Raw genomic sequence first — 25123 nt, forward strand, 5'->3', positions numbered from 1 at the left:
GTGACTCTGATTTCCCTCTCTGGGTGGGTTTCCCTCACTATCTTATCTCTCCTCCTGCCCCATGAATGGATTTTTCCATTAGTTGACATGCTGGGAACTTTCTTCTGGCTGCAAGGCAGCCTCAGAGCAAACAGCCTAGTTCTCTCTCTCCTGGTCATGGGAAGGTTCTGATGCCTTCCAGAGAACAGCTTTGCAGTAAAACAAACTAACAAACAAACTTTGAGACACCAAATGCCATTCTGCATGTACACAGATCTGTTTCTTATTTCTCGCCCAGCCACCTTGGCACTCCTGCTAGGGAGCAAGACCGCCTCACTGTAAGAGCAAAGCATGTCCTCCACTCAAGGAACCTTGACAGTGCCTGGGCTCTGGGTGGTCTCTACTGCTGATACATTGGAGGGCCAAAGAAATGCCATTTCCCCAACAAGGCTGCCACAACTCTCCTCTAATGCCACGGTGAGGTGGGAGCCATTTAGAGAAACCCTATAAAGCCAGCCCAGTATCACCTGGGCCCCAGTCAATGACTTTTGCCAGCTGGAACACACTTATATTCTGCTCACAACTCTTAGCTCAGAGTGGACTGTTAATTTGTCTTACAAAATGATACTATCTTTATTCTGTAACCAAGCACAGTGCCCTGCCTCTGGGGGGACAGGCACTCAGTAAATATTGATGGATCACGTTGGGCCTGACATTTGGGAGGAAAAGGCCAAAATGGAAAAGGAGATGAAATGACGCTTTGCCAAAGGCTCTCAAAATAACTGGGCATGTTGGGATGGCAGCAGTGGGTTTCAGATTGTCCCACGGGACCTGGCATTCTGTTGGAACTGATTGAAGTTTCCATAAACATTTGATTCAAAAAAAGTGTCTTTAAATGTATAATATTGAAACACTAATACAAACTGAAAAAAACCCCACCTAACTAAAACATCTATAATGTGTTGCATTCAGAATGGCAATTGAAGACCACCAGTGGGTCAGCAGGAACCATCAAGTTGACATATTATGTTCAAACCTCTGGCAAGATGCCAAACTTCTTGCAGGCCTTCCTTGTCAGGCCTGGTTCAGAAGGCTGTGACTACCCCAGGGTTTTAGAATTTAGGCCAATGTGTACTCACTTTCATAAAACTATACACGATACTACCTCTTCTGTTTGCAAATCAAGACCTTGTTGCTGCTGTACAGCCAAAGCAATACAGAAATCAATGGAGCGCTGAGACTCTGTCATCTGTCACCCCAATTACAAATTTTTATAGTCACCCAAACAGCCTCGTCATTCTCATTAACTTTCTGAGTAACTGGTATACATTTGTACTTTAAAACAATGAAATACTGTTTTTAATCTCATACTTGTAACTTAATGAGGTGCCAGCTAAGATTCTGATTAAAAAGCAAAGAGGTTCTTCCAGCAAGGAGGGAGACTAAAGGCTGAACAAATTACCAGCCCCTTGTGACTTGGCTGTGTCCTTTTAGAGAGAGAGTAGGTGCTCAAGGACACCAGGGCACTTGTGAGCACAGAGGCCCGTAATGCAGACACTGCCCAGTGCTCCTGTCTTAGCGCATCTTACAGCTAACCTCTGTTGCTAACCTCTGTCGAGCTAATGTGATCATCTGTCAGGATGGAAATCTGCAAGTGTAGGTCAGTGTTCATTTATGTAAAGCACGTGCCCTCTACCAGCCCTCTGGGTGGGTCCGTTGAAACTATTTGAGAGGCATAGTCCATATATTCGGAACATAGTAAGCGTCATTTTAAATCATAGTGATAACTAAGTTATTGGGATGAAGAGGTAGACTGGTTTGGGTCCTAAGGCAGTTTTTTCTGATTCTTGAAAAGATTTCTTCCAACAGGCTTGAGGTTTGGAACAGGGGATTGTGTCATGGGTTAAAGGGATCAAGGAAGTCCTCTGAATGTAGTAGCCAAAGCAGTGTATCCAGGGCGTGACTCAGTTGCATCCTTCCATTCAGCTATTCCTCCAGCAGGGGAAAAGCTTGGACAGACAGATGGGAAGGCATCAGAGCTTGGCCAAAACCCACACTTGTCTTGCTCATGTGGTTAAGAGCTGCAGAAAGTGGGAGAAGCCATACTCTGAAAACGGTTGTCATTCACTGGGCTCTCCTGAGTAGCAGCTCTGAATCCAGGTGTGATTTTTTCCCACAGCAGACTTCTTCCCAGCTCACAGTGATGGGACTTCCTGAATATGATAGTATTTTCCATCAACAGAGAGGAATTGCCACATTCCACACACTCACACTTGCCCTCTGAAGCAGTGGAGCAATTTAAAAGGTGCCCAGTGGGGCATGAAGTCTAAAGAGGGGAAGTGCTGAAACTCTGGGAAGAATTTAGGTAGGTGGAGTGTGATTACTGAAGTTGAAATCTGTCCAGACCACTGAGTTAACCACTAATGCTATTAAAAAAGAATGCTGTGGGCTCATTAAATTACTTCATTCTACCTGAACCTATTAATATCATCTAAATCATTAAAAAATCCTGTGTACCATTAAACATGAATGATGAAACTGGCTCTGAGCAGATGGCTGCCTTAATGGAGCACTATTCCAAACCACAATAGTCCTCTAGAGCCAAGATGGCTGTTTTTAGCTACTGTGATTGACATGAGCACATGTCATCAAATTCACACAGGGAGTGGGGCTTTGGGGCAATGAAACAGAAAATTGTCCTGCATATATTCATTAGCAATTAATCCTGAAATATGCATTATGAAACTGAGACAGCAAATGATTTAGAAAGAGCCAGAGGTATTTCAGCAATGTCCTTGATGGCCTTTCTGCAGAGAAAGAGATAAGGCAACAGCTGATAGAGATAGGACACCGAAAGATCCCTTGCTTGATGTGGGCTCCTATCTGGCCCTTGGATGGCAGTAGCACTAGTTACCTTGCCTGATATGCAGATGTTTTCCCCAGGCTCAAGTGGCAAATAGGGTTCATCTCTTATCACTTTGGAACTGGAAAATTGGTAATAAGTTTACATATGTGATGTACCCTGAGGATTGTGCTGGATGGCACTGCTACTACCCCCTACCAGCTCCGAAAGGGGAAGACCCAGTAATACACTGATCTGGAAGAAATTGGGAACAGGCTTAAGTACAGCCATGTTGCCACTGGAATTCAAGTCTGATGCTTGCCTCAGATCCGTGGCCAGGGTAGACTGCCCAATAAAGGGTAGACTATATCAGTAGGCCAGGATTTAGAGCTGGGCACAAGAATGACATAGGTAACTCATATCGTAGGGAACAGCTGTAAGCAGATGAGGTTTCCCAAGTGCCAGTTTGGAAAGAAATCTGTATCAGTTCCTAAGTATATTATTTCCCGGGTGGAGCAGTGGTAAAGAATCTGCCTGCCAATGCAGGAGACGCAAGAGACACAGATTCAATCCCTGAGTTGGGCAGATCCCCTGGAGGAGGAAATGGCAACCCACTCCAGTATTCTTGCCTGGAAAACTCTATGGACAGAGGAGCCTGGTGGTTACAGTCCATGGGGTCACAAAGAGTTGGATATGACTGAGCAAGCAACTGAGCCTGCACACACATTATTTCAGTGGCTTCAACTGTTAGCTTTTAGTTAAGGAGTACCCACGAGGCCCTGATGAGACAGGTTAAAGAAAGAAACCACAAATGGTAATTCAGTTTTAACATTTTATTGGGTAAATGATTTTAAAGGTAATAACAATAGTGTCAAAACTACTACAATATCTTTCCACAGCCATACCTTACAGACCCACATAAACCTTCTCATTTTTCTTTTTCTTCATTTATAATATTTTAAAGCCATACATGTCATATAAAATGCCCATTTCCAATAGTTTCTTCAAACTATTAAGCAATTAAATGTGGAAGGAAGGAGGATCTAGTTATACTTGAAGGGGTTACAGATAATTGGTGATGTCTTACTGTAATCAAAAAACAGGGTACTAAGAAAGGGAGGACGAGAGAGCTACTCCAGGTAGCTTTGCTCATTACAAGTCTCACCACTGCATCACCAAGAACTCATTATGCTGGTGACTGATTCAAAGTAATTTTGGGGAACATATAAAACACTAAAATAACTTAGAAACTAGATCCAAATATTTCAAAAGTAATCAACTTTCATATACAAAAACAGTCAGAGGTGGTTACAAAAGTTTGTTTTCTCAGTGCGTCTATGTACCAGCGCAGTTACTGGGTCCAGAGCAAAATAAAAGGTTTATTTTCTTCTGAAACAGTAATAAAAAACAAGGAAAACATATCTTTGTATATAAAGGATCAATGCTGGTCTTAAGAATAATGTAATCAGAAACCCTTAAATCGAGAGGCACACAATGGGTTTCCGCTCTTAAAAAATAAAAGGAAAGTCACCAGTTTATTTCAATGGAGGAGGTGCTCACACCCCTCAAATAAACTTAATTCAATTTAACATCACTAGCAAAAATCACTTAGAAACTGTACAAAAATAAAAAAGTTAACACATTTAATCCTGCAAGGTTTTTGTAAGGACTGGAAGGCAGGCTTTTGGAGCAGCATTTGGGCATGGCTGGGGGCTTCTTTGGTTTGATCTAACACACAGAAGAGATGGGACCTATTCCAGGTGACAGTTTTCGAATTTCCTGCACATTTGAAGACATGAAAAGAGGCCAGTATACAAACTTCCGGTGTGCTGGGCATTGGGGTTGTATGCAGTGGACTGAAAATCTTGTAACTGCTTTAAGAGCGCCTGGGGGGTGGGGTGGGTAAAGAGCAAGCCTTGCACTTCCTCCATCAATCACACCGGCCTCTCAGGACAGGGGAAACGGGCAGGGCAGTAGCACATTCTCCTACCGTCAGAAGGCCACTTAAGGGAAGAAGGGGGGAGGGGCAATTGTTCTTTTAGAATCTGGTACCTGGCTGACCTTGTTGAACAACAAGAGAACCCTTCCAGAAATGGAAGCCTTTTGCTACATACCAAAGTAAAATATGTACTATTTTCCAAGAGGAAAAAAAATACCCAGTTGCATTTGAAAAACAGAAAACATAAATGGAACTAATTAACATTTAAAAGGGGGGCTATGTAAACTTTGTGCTACTCAAATGAAGTTCAAGTATTACTTCTGAGCTGTTTAGAGATCGCTGAACTTATACAATATTCTGGTGATAAGAGTGCAATTCACATTTGTGTTTCTGAACAAATAAACCACAACTGGCTAGAACACAACCTGTGCAATTAGAATCTTCGTCTGAGTTAAAAACACATGCTACATATTTCAACATGTTCAAAGTTAATTCAAACCACATATTTAACAGCTTTGTTATATACAACCAAGGTGAAAGGGTCTAGCATTTGTTTGAAGCACACCATTACAAGTTTGTATAACACCTTTTACACTACAAAATCTTTTAGTCAACAGCTACTTAGACACAAAAAATGCACTGTGCATTAATTTGAATACAAAAGGAGACAAAACTATCCTTTTCCCCCAAGCCACGGTGGGAAATATTGCTGACCTCGTCCTCTGAAGCCTGCAGGATGGTTATTTCTTCAGTATAACATTATTACACTGGTAAGAAAATCTGTATAACATCTGCATATATCAAGAATTTTAAAAAATCTGATATGATTTTAGAGTCCGCATGACCAGTCACGTGACCTGCTCAAGATTGATTAGCACCGTTAAATACATTAATACACACATATGTATATATTGTATACACACTCACATATGCATGTAATAGATCTTTTCTCTAAAAAAAAAAAAAAAACTAACCATGAGCTCACCCAGGATGAGGAGCCTGTTGAACTGATGAGATGATGGATAAGATGGATCAATATTGGTCTATTCTGTCTCTCTTCAGTTTGCTTGTTTTATTTACTTTTTTTTTTTGCAGCAGACAATATCATTCAGCTTGTGCTCAGTTTCCCTATAAGGGCAAGAAAAAATTTCCATCAGGTAGCCACTTGTTTTTATACTGAAAGACTAATCTGCTCCAAAATGCTCCCAAGTAGAAATGAAAGGACTCAAAATCCCTTTCTAAAGGCCAACAGCTAGCTTTCTCTAACTAATCTCTAGGTTCAATGGAACTGGCTACCGAGGTTCCATTTCAGGCTAACAACTGGCTTCTTAGTTAAGGCATCACAACTGAAAATGGTTATTTCAACAATGGATGCTGTGGATGAAGGAATACCAAAAAACTTCTGAGAACTCTCATCAAAAACAAAAGCAGTTTGCTTTGCTGCAAGGGCCAGCAGAAGAAATTCAGCCAATTCACCTCACAAACTAGAAAAGGGTTTTCAAATTCTGAACTAGCAGTCTGTTACCTGTCACAGCAACTACATGTATAAGTTATGCCATCTTGATATTCAGTGACATCGCGTGGTTTTAGACTATATGTTCTGCACCGTACTTATGTTCATCACTTGAAATCTTTGTTTCCTGTTTGAAAAAAAATGTTTACACACACATATATATTTATATATACTTACTACCAAAATATGAAGATAATCTTTCTCTAGAGTCATCTGTCATTTTTCCTGGGGGTATACATAGAGACCTCCCATTGACACGAGGAAGTTCTCTGTGTATACATCACGGGAAAACTAGCGTGCAAATGCGCTGGGCTCTAGCAACTATATCATACCTAAATGCCAACTCCATTTATGCAGGGGTAACATAACATCTTCTCAATATAGTAAATGTGTTTCTATCAAAAGTATGTAGTGCAGAAAGAGATTTAAGCGATTTTATAGTATTTCTAAAACTCCAGTATTGTCCCCATGATAAACATGTCTGAAATCACGACATGTATGAACTTTTGTTTCATTAGATTATCATTACCATTTCCTTAAATGGTAGCTAAAATTGTCTCTGGCCAATCATGACTTATTGAAACCTAAAGCTAACAAATTTAAATTAATATATAATAGAAATGTGTCTCTTTTTGGTTATTTGCTCAAAATAAATTTTTTCAGCTTAAAAAAATACTCAAGAGTAAGCAATTTGTCTAATCTGTTGTTTCACATATATAAACAATAAAATTTTATAAGAATATTTCTCTAAATTGCCTTTTTTCTAACCCCTCTTAATTCCACTTCATTATATTCTTCTCAAAGGCACTAAATTCTGTATCTGCTCTCTTCCTGATATATGCTGCTTTTCAAAATGATTTCTGTAGCATATTTCAAAGGTAGCTTGCACTTTCTTAAAACAGTGTTTCAATTTGTAAGTTGGTTCTATAAAGTGATGAGGCAGTTTTTCCTATGATAACTAGCACAATAGGCATAAATGATTTCTCACTCTGTGTGACAAGTCCTATCACGGACCTTCAAATATTCTACACTAGAATGAAAGCTCATATATTTTTACCATGGGAAAAACATATACTTAAGCAGTAAAGACCCATATACTAAGCTCTTATAGCAAAATGAATTTTAGACAAATTCAAAAGTATACAAATACCTGAATCTGATATGAATTACTCCCAAACATGGCTATCAAAAGTTATCTATCTTACTAAGGAAAATGGAGGAAAAACCTAAATGAAATCCTTAAAAACTGCACAATTTCTTCCATCCACAGTCAAAAGAAGGAAGGAAGAGAAGAAAGAAAGAAGAAGACAGGAAGGAGGGCAAGAAGGACAGAAAGACAAACCTGACTGAAATAGCAAAGCAAAATTCTATATAATATTGTAAGGAAAGAAAACTCCAAAATTCATATATGCTGCAAAAAAAAAAATGATCTAAAATAATAAAACAGGAGGATCTTCTTAATAAATGCCACTTTCCTACCCGTTACCATGATGATCTTAGTTGACGATGTCGAAGCTTCACCATGGCAACGGAAACTATCATCATAAAATGGTACAGTAAAACAGATAGCTAGACCAAGAAGGGGTAGGGTCTCCTGGGAAGAGGTCTGCAGAGAGGCCCAGTGACTGGTTGTGCGGCTCAGTGTCAGGAATAATGGTTGTATGGTGGAAGGGGATGCCCAATGCCATTTTGGAAATGATGATGCTGGCGATGAGCAAGGTATTCAGCATAGCTCAAGGTCATCTTTTCACTACGGTACCTGAAAGAAAGTCAGGGAAGAGACAAAGTTAACATCATGAAATAGGTGATATGTGAATGTCAGAGCCAGAAGGGATCCTTAGAGATAATGCTTCTATATCAGGAAACAGAGACCTAGAGAGAAGTGACTTGCCCACTTTCACACAGCTAATACATAGCAAAGGTGAGAACAACCCAGGAATCCAGAATCTGAGTCTAGGACTCTGCATTTTACTACTCCTTGTTTAGGGCTTTCTTGGAGGCTCAGATGGTAAAGAATCTGCTTGCAACGCAGGAGACCTGGATTCAATCCCTGGGTTGAGAAGATCCTCTGGAGAAGGAAATGGCAACCCACTCTAGTATTCTTGCCTGGGAAATCCCATGGAAAGAGGAGCCTGGTATGCTATAGGCCATGGGGTCGCAAAGAGTCAGACACAACTGAGTGATGAACACTTTCACTCCTTGTTTAAATTGTTCTAGAAATTGTATTGCCCTCTCAGCTCTGGTTTGCTAACAGGAAAGAACAGAGGAAAGCCAGTCTATTACTGTCATGTATATGTTTCATTCACTTGACTACTTTTTCTTCTGGGATTCTCCATCGGTTTTCTTTTACCATTTCTTTCCTTCTGTCCACAGGTCTCAGGTCTTGCCATTAAGGGAAAACAGCAGCAACACAAAACGTGTTTTGATTGTGGTATCGCAATCCTCTTTCCCCCATCTTTTTTTTCCTTCTTCTTTTCATTGCCACACTTCTCAGAAGAGTCATGTGTTTTCTACCTCTCCATTAGGATACTTCTCACTACTCCCTTTAGGAAGCTCTCTGTGCCTTGCGTTCTATAATTTCATACTCCCCTGGTGCTCCACTTACCTCTTGGACTGCGCCTTATCTCTCTGATCACTCATCCTACCCTTGTGCCTTGTAAGAGTTTCCTATATTTCTCCCTTCAGTTCCTTTGTCCCTATGCTCTGTCCCAGCTCAGTGAACCTTTGCCTCACAGCTTCAGGTATGTCATCTTTACAGATGATCCCAAATCACTACCTCTAGCCATAAGCTCTACACATATAAATATCCAGTGACCTATTGGACATTTCTTTTTTTTTTTTTTTTTAGCTTTCTTTAATCTTTTTTTTAATTTTTATTTATTTATTTAATATAAATTTCTATACAGGTATCCCAGGAAGCACTTAAAATCCAGAATCAGTGCATAAATGGAACTCTCCTCAATGTGGTCCATGTCTTGGTCAAAGGGACTGCCTTGGTCCCTTTTATTTAGATAAAAGCCTTGACTTGCTCTTCTTCCCTACTCCTGAATGATGACTAAGTCCTTTTATTTTTTTCCACAATATTTTCTTTTCCTTCCTTTCATGCCATCGCATGGCCACAGCTCTTAAGGCTCCCATTTCACCTTCTTTAGATTGCTGCCACATATTCTTAGATAATAGAAATGTCTCCTGATTTTCCTGTTTCCAATTCTAATTTTATATTTCAAATCCATCTGTTCAAAACCTGTCAGTGGCTACTATTGCCTACAGAGTTGAGTTTAAACTTTTACTCTCTGCCTTCTTGGCCTTATTCTCCCTGGTGACCTCCTTCTCTATGTACACTGATGCTCAACTCCTTCAGTTGTGTCTTGACTCTGCAACCCCACGGACTGTACCCTGCCAGGCTCCTCTGTCCAGGGGACTATCCCAGCAAGAATACTAGAGTAGGTTGCCATTTCCTCCTCCAGGGGATCTTCCCAACCCAGGGATCGAACTGCATATAATACGTCTCCTGCATTGGCAGATGGATTCTTTACCACTGCACCACTTGGGAAGCCCCTCAGGAAGTTCTCTTTAAGTTAACCCCTTTCCTCCCCCACTCTCCCCACCTGTCAAATATTCTATTCATTCTTCAATGAGTAGAATTCTTATACTCAGCCTCCAATCTACTTCCTCTTTGAAATTTTCTGTTATCCACAACCCCCTCTTGGAATTCCTCTTTCCCTACTCTATGATCTCATACCATCCATCATATTTTGCCTTCTAGTAATAATTATTTTTGCACATGCCCTTCTATTCTCCTAGACTGTAACTCCTCAGAGTTGAGAATAGTTCATTTTTAGACTACAGGCATTCAGTGTGGTTTTGCAGAATTAAAAGAAATGGAAACAGCAAGCCATTTTCCTAAAATGTTTGATACTTTCCTTTTTTAAGTCAGTACCCCTATGAGCCCTTGCAGAAATTCATTCAGCATCTGTGAGTCTAGCTCAATTGTGTTTTTTTCAGCAACCTTTCTGTCACTGCCAAGATTCTAAAGTGAAATTCAAATTTGAGGGCTGCTTATCAGGATCCTGGGGTCCTGCTAAGGCATGTCAAAAGCTGACCAATAAACTCCGGTAACTTTCTTCAGTAACGTAGTCTAAAGGCTCAAAAGGCTTGCTTTAACAAAGCCAGACTAATCACACAGAGCTAAGATGGGAAGGATGGGCTCATACATCATACAGGCTTTACTGTCGAGCAGAGTTCCATTGTATTCACCCTCAGAATGGCCCTGCCATTCATTTCACTGTTTCAGAAAAAAGAAGCAAGTATAGTTAGAGAAAAGATTACACAAGGTTACAGGTATGCACATCAAAATACATTGGTCAGCCCTGCACTAGGCAGTGCTTTCTGTACCTGGTCAGTTTTATGGTTTTCCTGAATTCATTAGTAATCGGAGCTTTGTATCCTCCTTTTCTCAGTAAGGAGTCTATGGTCTGAATGTGGTCCCATCCTGTGGAGAGTAGACCAGATAAAATACCAGTCAAGCACATGTAATAAGCACCTTTGGTTAAATACAAAATGACTTTGTAGAGGTCAGCTATCACTGTCACCAACCGCTATCAAACCCTTTGGTCCTAAAAACAGGCACACAGAAGGGCCAAGATTTCACCCTGTACAGGAGCAGGTATACCATGGCACACCTTCAATTTTAGCTATCCCTGCTGGCTCGCAATACCAGCTTCTTTATCTCAACCACATTCCAAGACACAGAGCCTAAGAGGCCAGCAGTAACTTCTCAGGGGTGTCTCAGCAACAAACCATAAACACTGTACTCTCCTCTAACGGTGACATCTTTAAAAGGGAGGGAAAAGACTCATTGAGCCAACTCAGTAGGACATAGGATTCCCACACTAACTCATGGTAATCGCCATGTCTAATGGTATCTTCTGGAGTCAATCATTTGTATCTGTGTGCAGCATTCAAAGGCATTTTTATGGGTTCTGACACAGGATGTACAGTCATACCCCAGGGCCTCAAGCTCATGTATGCTCTGCAGAGTCAACAGAACTACAGAATTATGAAAATTTCAAAAGTAACCCCAATAAATCTTCAGAGAGCTGCTTTAAAGACTAATAACTCATTTGGGGGTTTACTATTAAATTTTTCAGTTCTATATCACATTTATATTAAACAGATATGGTGAAACCAAATTACCCGTGCTTTCTGATGGGAAGAAAAGCTCCATGAGATAAAGAAGAGATATTCATTTCAACTAACATGAAATTATAATTTAGTAGCGGCTAGAAAGGACAAGATACTACAGACTGAAATGTATTTTGTGTTACACTGGTAGTTCCTAAACTTTGTGCTATGTATGTAAAGTCAAAAAACATTTGTTGATGAGGAACAAATAAAACACTATAATAGTTCCTTTATTCTCAGTGCTCCTAATCTTCACGGGAAACTTAACAGTCTTAATAGTAGCAGAATGAGTAATGGCAACCACCTAAGAAGGAAACATTTGATAAAGACAATGAAGTGTGTGGCTGCCCATCAAACAAAAGCTTGTTTATTATGCCACAAAGCTATAGCACAGTGGAATATGGGAAAGTGGCACATCAAATTTTCAGCAAACCATTGCCTAAAAGCCCAACTTTTACAAATCTTTCCTTTTTTGAAAGTTTATTTTTTTATGTTTTTGCTGTCAAACTTTAGTACAGAGATTCAACTTCTGTGTAATTCACCAATTTCAGACAGACATTGCAGTGGCAGTGATAGACGAATCATTTCTTATAATCTGACAGTGATCAATTATCAGATATAACTGCAAGGTCAGATAGCACATTTTAATTTGTATAATTGTTTAAATTCTTCACCAGATGGTATAAAATAAAGTACAACAATGACCTTGCTCCTTTGCAACCTCCGGTAGATAGGTGGCGGTGCGTTTTGATCCTTTTTCATTGATGAATTCTATTCTAATGCCATGTACACCCACCTGAAAGAAATTGGCAGTTTTATTAGTACAGTCTTCTTCATAGAAAAAAAAAGAAAAAGTTATAATTTAACTTTCAGAGAATGCAGGTTTTTTTTTCCTTTCCCCTTGCTTTTTGGAAGGGCATATCTCTTCTCTTTCCAAAACACTGACTTTGGAGATTGAAGGCCAGTATCATGGCCATGGAGACTGAAAATGTTGATTTACATGTGCCCAACATGCACCAGGTTATGTATGCCATACTCTTTGGAACTGGGACCACCACTCTGGGGCTGTGTGTAGAATCAGACAATCAATGGCAAGCGTCCTGCCCCCACCCCCAAATTGTAGCCCATGCCAATAAGGAACTAGACCAAGGGAACCGACTTCAGAGAGACAGCAAGCAACCATCCTGCTTTCAGGGGCAAACACCATTTCAGACTGAGTTCCAGAACTTGTGGGGTAGCTGACTCCCTTCCCAAACTGTCTAGTCTCTTTGAAACCAGATAAACAAACACAGATAAGACAAAAAAAATCTAACAACCAGATCCTGCATCGTCACCCATTATGTCTAAAAAAATGTATTTTGGCTTGAAGTGTGCCTGTGGCAAACCCTGTTTATCTACAACACTGCTGCCAAATCTAAGAGCAGTAAAATTTCAAATTACCTTGAGGCAGGGTATTTTTACATAGTTTCTTATATACTAACCCAGAGACCACTATAACTTTATTATGTGAAACAGACAAACTTTTGATGATGCCCTAAAAGAGATAGTCTCTTAAGCAAAGGGCAATTTCTTGCTACTGTTTTAAGAACATTATGTACTTTTTGTTTGATTAGCATTCAGTCAAAAGGAATCCGTCCTTTCTGGTCATATGTCACATAGAATAGTATATACAGCTAAATTGATAATGACATTTCAAAGTATAACAAACTCCATTCTGCTCTCCCAAATGTATGGCTGCTATAGATCAAGGGTTCCTAGGTGGAGTTTAAGGTTGTCGAGGAGGAAAGATGTTAAGACCAGGTAAACATTTTTACCAGAGAAAGAGGCTTCTTTGCAGAGCAGCTGGTTACATCCATTCATCTGTATGGATGTAAAGGCCTTTTGCTTCTTCTGCACTTAGCCTGAAATTTCTTAGTTTTTCAGGAATAAGAAGTCCTCTGGAAAAGCCATTTTATTTTTTCCCCCAGGTCTTCAGACATCCATCCATTAGAGCCAGTCAGATCTGAGAAGTTTATGTTTTTTATTAAAGCCTATCTCTGTGGATATCTTTTCTATCTAATATCAGTATTCTTATGAATATCCTTCTGCTGAAAATGCAATCAAGGCAGCTGTTTAAAAACTAACACAATAAGGCCTCCCATCCCCTGTGGGAAATGACCATGGACAGCTGAGAAGACATATGAGTGCTTAGCTATCAGGCATTTCCAGGATAAAGGACATCTACTAATCTCCCAAGGGCCTGACAAAATATTGAGACAATGACAAATTTGCAACAGTTTCTGTATACTGACTTTCTGATCAGTGACTTTGAAATTTTTTCCTTCAACAATATCAGATCCTTCATAATTTGTTTTTAAAAACATACTGTATAAATAATTTATGCTGCTATCATTCACTGAGGTGAATTCTGCATCTTCAACTCAATTTATCAAAAACCTGTCATGTTAAAATTGAAAAGAATTTTGGTGTTTATTAAGGTGTCTCATCAAAACTGTGAGAGGAAGAATGTTTCCCTATCTGTTAGATGAGAATGTTAGATTCAATCAGTACTGTTTAATTGGTCTGGGGTGGGGCTGGGGGCTGCAAAGTTTATCAGAATTTCAAGCAGGTTCGTAGGTACAGTTTGTAAAAAGAATAACTGCCCAGGTGATTTTTATTCTGGGTTAACTAGATAACCTCTAATAATCAGTCTAGTACCGACAAACTGTGGCTAAGTATTGAAAAACAAAAACGATTCAGGCAAATTGGAGGTGATTTACACATAAATCTTTTCTTCATAGAGTACATTCTGTGCTTTTCAAAAAAAATTACAGAGATTTTAAAACCTAGTAATTTAAAAATGAAAAGAGGTAAGACCAACTGTATGGTACATGAATAATATCTTAATAAAGATATATATAGAGAGAGATAGATATATAGATATGAAGACGCTAAGACCAAACTGGAAGGGCATGTTGACCAAAATAAAAATTATTCATGAATAAAACTGATTTACTTTTGTATTTCGAGGAGGCCCCACCATCAAATTAGATATAAAAAATTATCAAAATTCTCCCATTTTGAATCAGTACCACATTTACAATTTTTAACTCTTTTTTGTGTTCCTATGATTCTGAACAATCGAAAGCCCCTGTAAATTGAACTGTAGGTATGGTGATTTTCAAGTGATTCCTTTGTGAGAAATAACTTATTTCATATGTCAAAAATATTATACTCCACAGAGATATAAAGCCAAAGCCAGAGTGACTCATTTTTTTTTTTCTGACTAGTAGAATCAGGAGAATGCTAATAATGTTCTGAACAGAATCAAAGTATAATAGCCTTTTTTCACCTGTTGAGCAACAGCATTTTCCTTGCTCCCAGAACCACAGACACCACCAAATAGTCACACTGCACAATCAAAACAGGAGAGTGGAAAATGGCCTGCTGTGGAGAATGACCAAATCTGGCTAACCTGGGAAAATCACTGGCCTTGCAAATTAAGTCATCTCCACTGAAATGAGCACCAAAACTAATTCTGCATTGTTGGAGGGAGGCATCTGTCACAGCTTTAACTCCAAAATGTAACCGTCATGTACAACAATTGAATTCTTCCTCCCTTCGACAGACTGGAGAATCCTTTAGACCAGCAGCATCCCAGGAGACAAAGGCTCTAGCTGCAGTGATCAGCTAGATAAGAGGGCAACTGACTTAGGGGTCTTGGAGTCCTTGAAGCAAACTTGCTTGAAAACACTATCGCAGTAACTTTCCATTTCTTAGGATGTATAGGGAGTCAGCATATGGGAAAACTATGTCACTCAACACCCTTTATCACCACCGCCCAAAAGTACAGCCAGGTGAGCAAAAACTGGAGACACGCAAAATCTAGCCTTATTGGAGTCTTCAGGTCATTTTCAAAACTATTAGAAGGTCTGGGGAGAAAAATGCTTTCAAGGTCCATCAGCTGTGATAATATCCTTTTAATCAAGGCTGTACTTTTACTAAGCAAAGCTATAAATCAACTGGAATGGTAGTAAATTAAATGTAGGACTTATAGATAAGAGGATATGGAATTAAACAGAGCTGTATCTGTGTGTGCTGTGACAGAACATGAAGAGCAGTTCAACAGATTCCTATTTCATGTTAAAAAGAAAGCCATATTTATTCTGAACCTTTCCACAGCAAGTGATTTTTATTAATGCTATTATACAATCTTTTGTTTTCAATATGGCCCAGAATGATTAAATATCAAGATGAGTGTTAGGACCCTAAAATATATCTTGATTATTCTGGAGCTGATTATTCAGTGTGGGGATTATGCATCCCCAACTCCCCCTGGCCTCGGCCTCATCCTCTTTCCTCTCTTGTATATTTCTCTTATTTGTTCATTCCTCTATCAGAGAGCATGTGGGCACAGGGAAAAGAGATACATGCAAATTAATCAATTTTGCTACATAGGAAAATGGTTTGGTAGGAGAAGAGATTATAAATAATGGCTAAAATGAACCTTCTAGACTGCAGATTTCATTTATCCTTGTTATCTCACCCCTTGTTAGAAATGTGGCTTCATTTAAAACTATTACGCCCTAATGCAGTGACTCTCAACACAGGAGCATTAAAAAAAAAAAGTGCCCTCTCCCCTCCTCATTATAATACATGGTCCATATTATGCCCTGTACAATTGCATAGTCAAAGTCTAAAATATCCTATAATCCACTAGCAGCACTACAAAAGGGTCTCGCTTTTACTTGTGAGCCTAATCAGCGAGCCAACAATCCAGATATGCTGAAACACAACAAAGAGTTATCTGGCTAAAAGCATCAGTGAGTATAAAATGTGATCTGGCTAAGTGGTGTAGGCTCCATGCAAGCCTTGGACCATTTGGGTCCACAATTACCTACGCATCCTGACCCTCAAAGCTAAATCTGCCCCTGATCACATCCTGGCCAACAAAACCAATTTACTTCCTCAGGTTCATCCTGTCTTAGCAAATGTCCCTGTTAGTCCCACTCTTCCCCATTTTCAGAACCAAATGTTGGGTTCTCCCTGTAATGAATGGTATGGCCATAGCTTCACTCCACTGATTTTCAGTAGGTTCACCTTGAATAAAATAAAAAATGTCAGGAGGTCAAAGAATCAGAGGTTGTCTGACACAGCTTCATTGCCAATATCATTTGGCAAAATAGGCTGTGCAATTAACAAAGCAGCCAGTCGCTGGTCATTCACATAAGACTGACCTGCCAGGCTCAGTGTGCCAGTTCCATTAAACTGAATGAAAGGACTATGTTCTAAAGAGAGGAGCTCAGGATGTTTGGCATACCCCCTAAGCTTTAGAGGCTGGCATCATAGGAGACATACATGAGGCTCTCTCACAAAACAACCCATGGCACCACAGACAGAAACAAACAGTGCACTGGACAAACTACGGGTCTGACCCAGAGTCTGGTATTTCTGCTATTTTTAGGATAAAGCCACAAGTGATATTTTGCCTGAAAGCACAAAATCCACAACGCAGCACCTTCAACTCATTCAACTCATAGCCTGACAGTACCTTTTACCCCATCCCCAGCTCAGCCCTTCTTCACACTGACTCTTACTCTCCCCAATGAAAGCAAATTCCACATAAAAGAGGCAAATTCACCAAACTTGGTTGTCCACCAAGAATAATTCTTATTTGGGCAAGAAAAATCAGCATTTTCATCACAAGGGCTGATGACAATTTGTACTGATCCTAATGAATCATTTCCCCCAACCCTGATAATGTTGACTACAAAAAAAAAAGTCAACTACATATTGTCCAAACCTGCCCGTCAAATTCCCAAAGCTGTGATTCCACATCACTTTACTCTACCCATCAACTTCAGAAGTTAAGTCTGAAGCTTTGAAGATGCCCATCTGATTGATAGTTAACACTTAACAATGGTTAACAATGAACACTTCAGAATCTGGCCAAATAATAAATTTTAAAAACAGTGTTGCTGCAATTCAGGGTTTTTCTTCTCAGTAATTTTTACTTCTGTGAACTTTAAAAATTATAAATATGGATTTTTAAAAATTTATAAGAATAGTACATGCATATTACAAAAATCATCCCTTTTGAAAATTATACAGGAGAAACTAAAGATGATGTGTACTCCTCGTACTATCTAGGGACAGCTCTTGCCTTCGTGAGACTTAAAAAATAACCTTCTCTTGAACCAACTGAGATGTCACCAAGGACTGTTATCAGGCTGTTTTTATCCATTATCTGACCAGTTCCCTTAGTTGTCTTTGTAAAAAATATTACAAAAATAAACAAAAAGGGTAATTGATTGCAAAGCCTTCACTTAGGCACAGGTAACCTTTTAGTATATTCTACCTTAAAAACTCTACTGCACCCTCCACCTCAGCTGAGATGTTTTTTTTCCCCTGTTGTTATTTTGTGAAAACACCTGCAAAGGTCTCCTTGATCAAAATACGTATGTATTGTTCTTTTCTAAAATCCCTGCAAATTAGAAATCTTTAGCTTAAAAATGTTCAGTCTCCATGGACCAATTCTTGGCTTTTGCAGAGCTTACCAAAAGACCAATTACTGCCAATTTTGATTCATGTAGGAGACTTAGACATCTTGTCTATCAGGAACACAAAGCTGCCAATTTATTTCACAAAGGCCACTGAACAACAATCTGATAACATTTATTTTAACTAATGGCAAACACACAGCAAATGCATAGCTCTAAAATACCTGGGGCTTCCCTGGTGGCTCAGAGGGTAAAGCGTCTGCCTGCAATACAGGAGACCTGGGTTTGATCCCTGGGTGGGGAAGATCCCCTGGAGAAGGAAATGGCAACCCACTCCAGTACTCTTGCCTGGAAAATACCTGGACTAGCTAATAATCATCTCCATGAACTTTTAAATAATTAGCTAAAATTTTAAAATAAAGCATAGTTAATGAAGAGGTGCTTTGAAAAGCTATAAAGCCTAACATGTTTATACATCATTTGCAATGAAAGAAACTGTTCTTACTCTAAGGTTTTGCAGGGAACAAGTGACAGCTCAGAGTGCAATTAAGGGGGAAAAAGCCCATTCTCTGTAATGATTAATTATAATGAGCATTCCTTAAAAATTGAACATCCTGAAGCTTTCCAAGGAAAGCTCAGGCAACACAGGTGACCTTTAAATAAAAAGCCTGCTTTTCGTCAAAAGTTGGAAAAATGCATTCCTACCATTTTTTAAAAGGGGATGAGGAAGGGAGTGAATTTACAGACAAGGAAACTAAAGTTATACATTTTTTAAAAAATCTAGAGATCTGCTTTAGTTTGCTTTTCAAAGGCTGAGGGGAAAAACACCTCTTGAAAATGTACCCAATATAAAAATGTTGTTTGCCTGGTAAGAAACTGAGAAAAATCTTATACACATTAGAAATGTACACTGAGTACCTGACTCAATATGGTTTTACTCAGTTTCTACAAAAGAGATTTGTTCCTAAAAAGTTACATATGGCTTGAACTTATGTAAATAAATTAATCTTAAAGTCATGAGGAAGACAGTAAAGAAACCCTATAGGGTGTTCTTCTGCAAATGAAATTATCTATTTGTAAAGTGAATAATCAGTCCCTAATATATTTGCTTAATTTAGATTTACACCTATAATGCTGACTTAGAGTATGATGCAATAATAAAGTAGAAGCATTTATGGTTTAGCATTGAGTATGCTTCTTCCTAAAGAGAAGGAAAAATAAATTTAGAATGCAAAATTTTAGAAAATGGACAATCTTTCACTTTCTTGCCTACTTTAAGTTGGCAATGGCCATTTTAAAAGTTAGGGACCTTTTATGACTTCTAAATGGCTAGCATTCATTCATTCCCTGGATGTAAAACAAAACAGCCATTTTTAAAACTGGTGTCACAGCGTCACACTCTGTCAGCATCCACAGAGACCTTAGGAATTATCTAGTCCAACTCTTCCAACTTCCTGGTGAGAAAACAGAGGTCCAGAAAGGGCAGCAACCTGGGTAGTGGCAGTTAAGAAGAGAACCCAAGTCCCCTCATTTCCACAATTCAGCACTCTCTTTTTATCAAATGCTAGGGATACACACACAGAGGCAACCTGTACAGGAAAGAGTAGTTGAATGGAACTACTACAAGAAAAGGGCTGGAAGAGTTTATGGATTTAAGGGAGGAAGAAGGAAAAAATTCCCCCACCAAACAACGCCCTGGGAGAGAAGCTGGAAGTGAATGGAGGAGGCCTGACAATAGACTACGGCAGCCCATCTCACTAACAGCATCAATAGCTAATAGAAAATTTTATGCATTAAATCACCTTCTAGAGGTTACTTTACTTTGTTCGGCTTGCTTCCTCACTAGGCTTCTGATACGTTGAATTGTTGACTCACAGCAAATTCTTTCTAGGTGGCCAGAAGTGTGAAGCATTCCTTTCCCAATGTTCTACAGCACTTGAAAAAACATTCAAAGCAGAGCATCAGGATGGAGACTAAATCATCCTAACGACAGTGACATCTTACACAACCACATCAAGGTCCCTGAGAAAATACAGTGAAAAACATTTTCTTAGATAGATGAAGCCTATGTATTTTTTTAAAAGGCAGAAATCTTAGGTTAGAAGAGAAGCAAAACACAGTGTCTATCAGAGTTGGGAAAAATAAGGGTCTGGGGTTGACAGAACATGTACCACTAGAAGTCATTCCACTTGGTGACTTCGTGAGTCATGCCAATCATCTGTATATGAATGGAAACACTGTTTTCAGTGGAACATTAATAGGAGCCAGAAAAATGTAAAACCTTTAAGTGGGGAGACAGGGTGAAAAGAAGAACATGAACTTCTAAAAAATATATATGCGAGATAATGACGGTAGCTGATTTATTCATCTCATCTGTTTACTCTCATGAAGGCTGCTACAAAAGTTCCCCATTATTAACTGTAACTGAACACGTCAGAAATGGAGTTGTGATCATTTAAGAGGTGTGCTTTGGAGCTTGCTTTTTAAAGTGAAGTACTGTTCTCTGGGTACTAAGAGTTCAACAAGCTTGGGTGCTTTGGGGACAGAGTAAGACTAGGAGGGACTTGAGGTCTACCTTTATAGTCTGGGGACAGATTTTTGGCACCACGTAAGAATCATGCTGGCCAGCCCCACCCAAGCCCAGTTGATTCCATGTAAGCAGTCTGCCTTAGGGCCACAAGTGACAACTGTATACACCCGTGAGATGTCAGTGATTCAGGAAGCTGCATATAGCAAAAAGTGCCTTATGGTTTGTGACAGTATCAGTAATCTATTGAAATATGATATACGGGTCTACTTCAGAATACAGAAAACATGTCTTCCTCATGCCTTCAAAATGATCTTGTCTCTAAAGCAGAGATAAAAGATGGCTGACTACAATTTATAAAATATTTTGACATCCGTCAGCAAATTGCTGCATCAGTTCCCCACAGAATCACTGGTAGCATACTTGCTATACAAGTTCTTCTACAAACAAAAGGCTTATTCATTTATATAGTCCTGAAAATGGGCAGCTAGTAGATGACACACCTAAAATCACCCCTTGAGTCAAACTCCAGGGAGTATGATGTCACTAGTTTTATCTTCTTCCAGATCTTTAAAAGGAAACATGGCTCCCAAACAGTGTAACTACACAAGTTCTAGGCTCCCTATCATTTCAGAGGACTCCAACATGCTGCATGAGCTCTTTTTTTTCCCCTTTCTAAAGCGCCATGTCTGTCAGCCATCCTGCCACTCAGAATTCTAAGAGTGTTGTCAATTGAAGAATATAGAACAATGACGGTAAGTTTTTGTGTTCAAACACAAGGCAGATCACTTCAGATATCTCCCTAGAGATATAATTTTCCTCATTTAACAACCATGTTACCCTTGCAGGTAGGTATTTCAACTTACCAGTTAATTATTACCCACCCAGCCACCCCCACCCCCGCCCAGATCAATCACTCCTCACTCTTCTCATACCTATCAGGGTAGTAAGTAGATCATGATGTGGGCAGTGATCAGCAATTCTCAGAAGGGAGGGAACACTATTCCAATTTGTCTTTCAAGCCTTTGGTGGCTGGTTTTGTTGTTTTTAATGACTATACAGATTCCTTGAGAGGCTACCTGTAGACACTTTCATTTTAAGTGTATAATAACTATTTTGAGGAAATATAACAGATGGAAGCATTACTGATCATTTTGTCAATTCAACAGTGACTTGAAAATTAGTTACATCCACTTGTGAAACCACTTATCATGCATTCTTCACATTATCAGATAGAAGCATTCTAGCCTCTAAAAGTCTGATGTAAGTCCTATTTTCCTACTAAAGGTCTCATAAAATTAGAGACATGTTACCAAAAGAGAGATCCCAAATAGGCTGAGTTGAAAACCTTGGCTAAAGAAGAGAGTAACTGCCAGCCCTGTGGCAATTTACTTGTTCCTGATCCTTTGAAAATTAGGTGTCTATTACCGCGGGTCACGTCCCTCATCCTCACGATCACAGGGATGTCTTTCTTGTTGTTGAAGTTACCTAACTCTATCCCTGGGGACTTCCAGACTTTGCCCTCTTCCTGCTTTGATCTGGGCATTTTCGTCCTTTTAATTAGGAATTCTACTGCAGTAACACGCTTCACCAGCGGGGGTCAACTCTCAAACTGTACTTCCACCAGAAAAGCCCTATGTTCGAGGCTTCTGCTTATATAAAACATACTCATTACCGATCAATCCCTGACTTAAAAAATTTCCATTGAAATTCCGTAATCAACTCCTGTCTCCCCCTCTGGTATAGACATACACAGTACTTTGTATTATATGTTAAAATTAGATACTTATGGTGAATAGGATATTTCATTCCTAGAAGAAAAGTTAATACTTATTTGACAGTGTGAAATTTCTCAAAGTGAAATGTATACCTTCCTAATATAGACTGACTCCTCATAAAGGAACTCCACAAACAATAATTAACATATATACAAAGATAAACCATAACAGACTTCCCTATAATCTTTTTAATAGTGACTGTAAATTTAATATAATCTCAGTTACATAAACAAATATGTAGATTTATTGATACAAAGACACAAAAAGAATTAAGAGAAAGAATTCCAAAATATTAACAGTTATCTCAGAATGGTGTAATTCCAAAGGGCTTGCAGCTCTTTCTTTATATTTTTTGAATTTTAAAAGTTTTATTCTTTTTAGAATTACTATATTATTATGGACAGTAGTTTAAAATATATACATATATATGCATATGCACATGTACCTTTTTATTTGATAAAATCACATAAAATTTACCATTTTATCCACTTGAAAGTGTACAAAATAGGTGGCATTAAGTACGTTTACAATGTTATACAACAATCACTACTATCCAGTTTCAGAAGCTTTTCATCACCTCCAATGGAAACCTTGTACCCATTAGGTAGTCACTTCCCATTCATACCCTCCCCCCAAACCCCTGGCAACCACTAATATGCTGTCTATGGATTTGCCCATTCTGGATATTTCTTATAAACAGAATCATACAGGATGTGGCCTTTGTGCCTGGCTCTTTTCACTTAGCATAATGTTTCCAAGGCTCATTCCTGTTGGAGCATGTATCAGTCCTTCATTTGCTTTATGGCTGAATAATATTCAATTCTATGGCTATATTGCATTTTATCCAGTCATCTGTTGAGAGATGTTTGAGTTGTTTTCCACCTTTTGGCTATTGTGAATAGTGCTGCTATGAACATTCATGTACAAGTTTTTGTTTCAACATCTGTTTTCATTTCTTTGGAGTATATACTTAGCAGAGGAAGGTTACTGATATATGCTTTTTAAAAATTTTCTTTAATTCTACTTTGGCATTCTGCGTTTAAAGTAGCAATGCTTTTTTCAGAATTGTTAAGGATAATCTTTATAATACTGATTATGGTACATTTTTTTAAAGGCCAAATCACATTCTTTTTAAAAATGTAATTTTCATCCTTATTCTTTGGGAACAAATTTCTCTTATGCTAAATACTTTAAACTATGATGAAGTAACTGAAAAATGACAGTCTTCCTCTTAGCATAGCTATTCTAACAGTACTTAAGTCACTTTCAAATGCTTATATATTAAAAGTACAAAAATATATGTATATTTTTTGTTGCTTCTTTAACAGAAAAGCATCACCAAATAGACATCAATATTTAAACTTTAAGGGCTGTATTAAATATATAATGCCAAGTAGAAGCATATAGAATCTTCTAGAAATTCAAACTGGCAGATGGTGATCAGAGAGGATGAATACACCCTAAGAGAGTACACAGTACCAATTCTTAAGTGCTTTACCTCTCACCCTCCCAACAGAAAGATAATACATCTTATGAACATACAAGCCCAATAATATCTAGGTTCATTTTAGCTGTAGACACTACTCGATGTGGACTAAAGAAAATGATGGTGTGCTTACCCATACCTATTTAGCAACTGTTGGCTTTTCCCATTTTTCCTTCCCCGAGAACATATGCACACACATTTATGCAATAAACATTCATGTACATATCACACGTGCACACTTCTGCATATACAAATGCACCCTTTCTGAACTGTACTTCCAACTCAGTGGCTGTAAGTAAAGGTAGGAATGTTTTTGTAGCCCGGTCACCCCCTAGATCTCAGGTTCTTTCTGCTATTATCACTCCCATCCCTACCAATACACACATAGCGCCCTGTGATACAGAAAGCAGAAATATAAGTCTAGCTAGAGAAGAGGAAGCAGTACTCTTAAAACAATAAGAATGACCCAAATTGTAATATTTGTTAATAAGTAAGGAATATGATTTGGGATCACTTAAAAATAAAGTACTGAGATATTTCTGTAATACCGGTAGATATCTCTTTAAGAAAAATTCAAATAGGAACAATAAAACTTAGAGAAAAGGATCGACTGGAATATTTTAATTCTATAAAAGGTTTTTCACATTCCAACTTTGCCAGGATCAACACTATCAACAAATTTTACTTTTTCCTTTACAAAAAAATCTTAAGATGCTTTCATATTCTAATAATCCTCAAAGAAAACCCTACCACAAACCCCAGAAAGGAACTGTTTCATGCTACTCTCTGAAGAATTTTTAAAGTAGCTCTCACATAACAACAATATTTATATCACGGAGATTTTTTTCAATGAAGATTAAGAACTTTCTAAATGTCTTTTTTTCTGTATGTGGACAACTGAAACACAGTGGAGTAAATTGTCCAGGGTATCACAAGAAGTGAGGGGGGGACAAAAATAAAATTAACTGTCAAGAAAGTGGCCTGTCCACAGAGAAAAATATCTCAGTTACCATGGGGGATAGTCATTCTAACAAGGCAGTCGAATTAAACATATCATGATGATACAGTCTAGAGTATCTGTATGCACATGAATGCTCTGTGTATCACTGAATTCCCATTGCTTCATTCTTATACCACTTAATTTCTTTGTGCTTGTATATAATTCTTTTCTCTGCTATTAGACTATAAGATGTTTATGGCAGGGACCAAATCTCAGGACTTGCATGCATGAGGCACATGGCTGGAATACAGTAAGCAGTCAGGTAACATGGGTATGTTCACGTATAAAATTTCATAGATATACACTCAACTAACACCACCCAACCACCAAAACAAATCATGGTGAGAATCTGAAGTTTCTTAACAACTCAACCCCACATACTAAAGAAGAACAAAA

The 25123-nt window shown here is 38.6% G+C and overlaps 2 protein-coding genes across 5 annotated transcripts in view; one reads left to right on the forward strand and one right to left on the reverse strand.

Annotated features, from left to right (window-relative positions):
- TMEM164 (transmembrane protein 164) overlaps positions 1–5748 on the forward strand; it is a 194699-nt gene extending 188951 nt beyond the window's left edge. Inside the window, exon 8 of the mRNA XM_070783924.1 lies at positions 2159–5748. The gene's annotated coding sequence lies outside the window, so the exon portion shown is untranslated. The remainder of the gene's footprint in view (positions 1–2158) is intronic.
- AMMECR1 (AMMECR nuclear protein 1) overlaps positions 3640–25123 on the reverse strand; it is a 116037-nt gene continuing 94553 nt past the window's right edge. The window contains exons 4-7 of one of the 4 annotated variants that reach the window (XR_011565225.1): positions 12163–12253; positions 10669–10765; positions 6286–6400; positions 3640–5888 (exon numbers count right to left, since the gene is read on the reverse strand). Coding sequence is in view for 2 of the 4 variants with exons in the window: in XM_019956115.2 (XP_019811674.2) it covers positions 7918–8032; positions 10669–10765; positions 12163–12253 (303 nt within the window). In the remaining 2 variants the exon portion in view is untranslated. Of the gene's footprint in view, positions 8033–10668; positions 10766–12162; positions 12254–25123 lie in introns of all 4 variants that reach the window. The other 3 variants (XR_011565224.1, XM_070783920.1, XM_019956115.2) reach the window with 3 other exon arrangements.

Source organism: Bos indicus, chromosome X (genome assembly GCF_029378745.1).
Source record: "Bos indicus isolate NIAB-ARS_2022 breed Sahiwal x Tharparkar chromosome X, NIAB-ARS_B.indTharparkar_mat_pri_1.0, whole genome shotgun sequence".
Lineage (NCBI taxonomy): Eukaryota > Metazoa > Chordata > Mammalia > Artiodactyla > Bovidae > Bos > Bos indicus.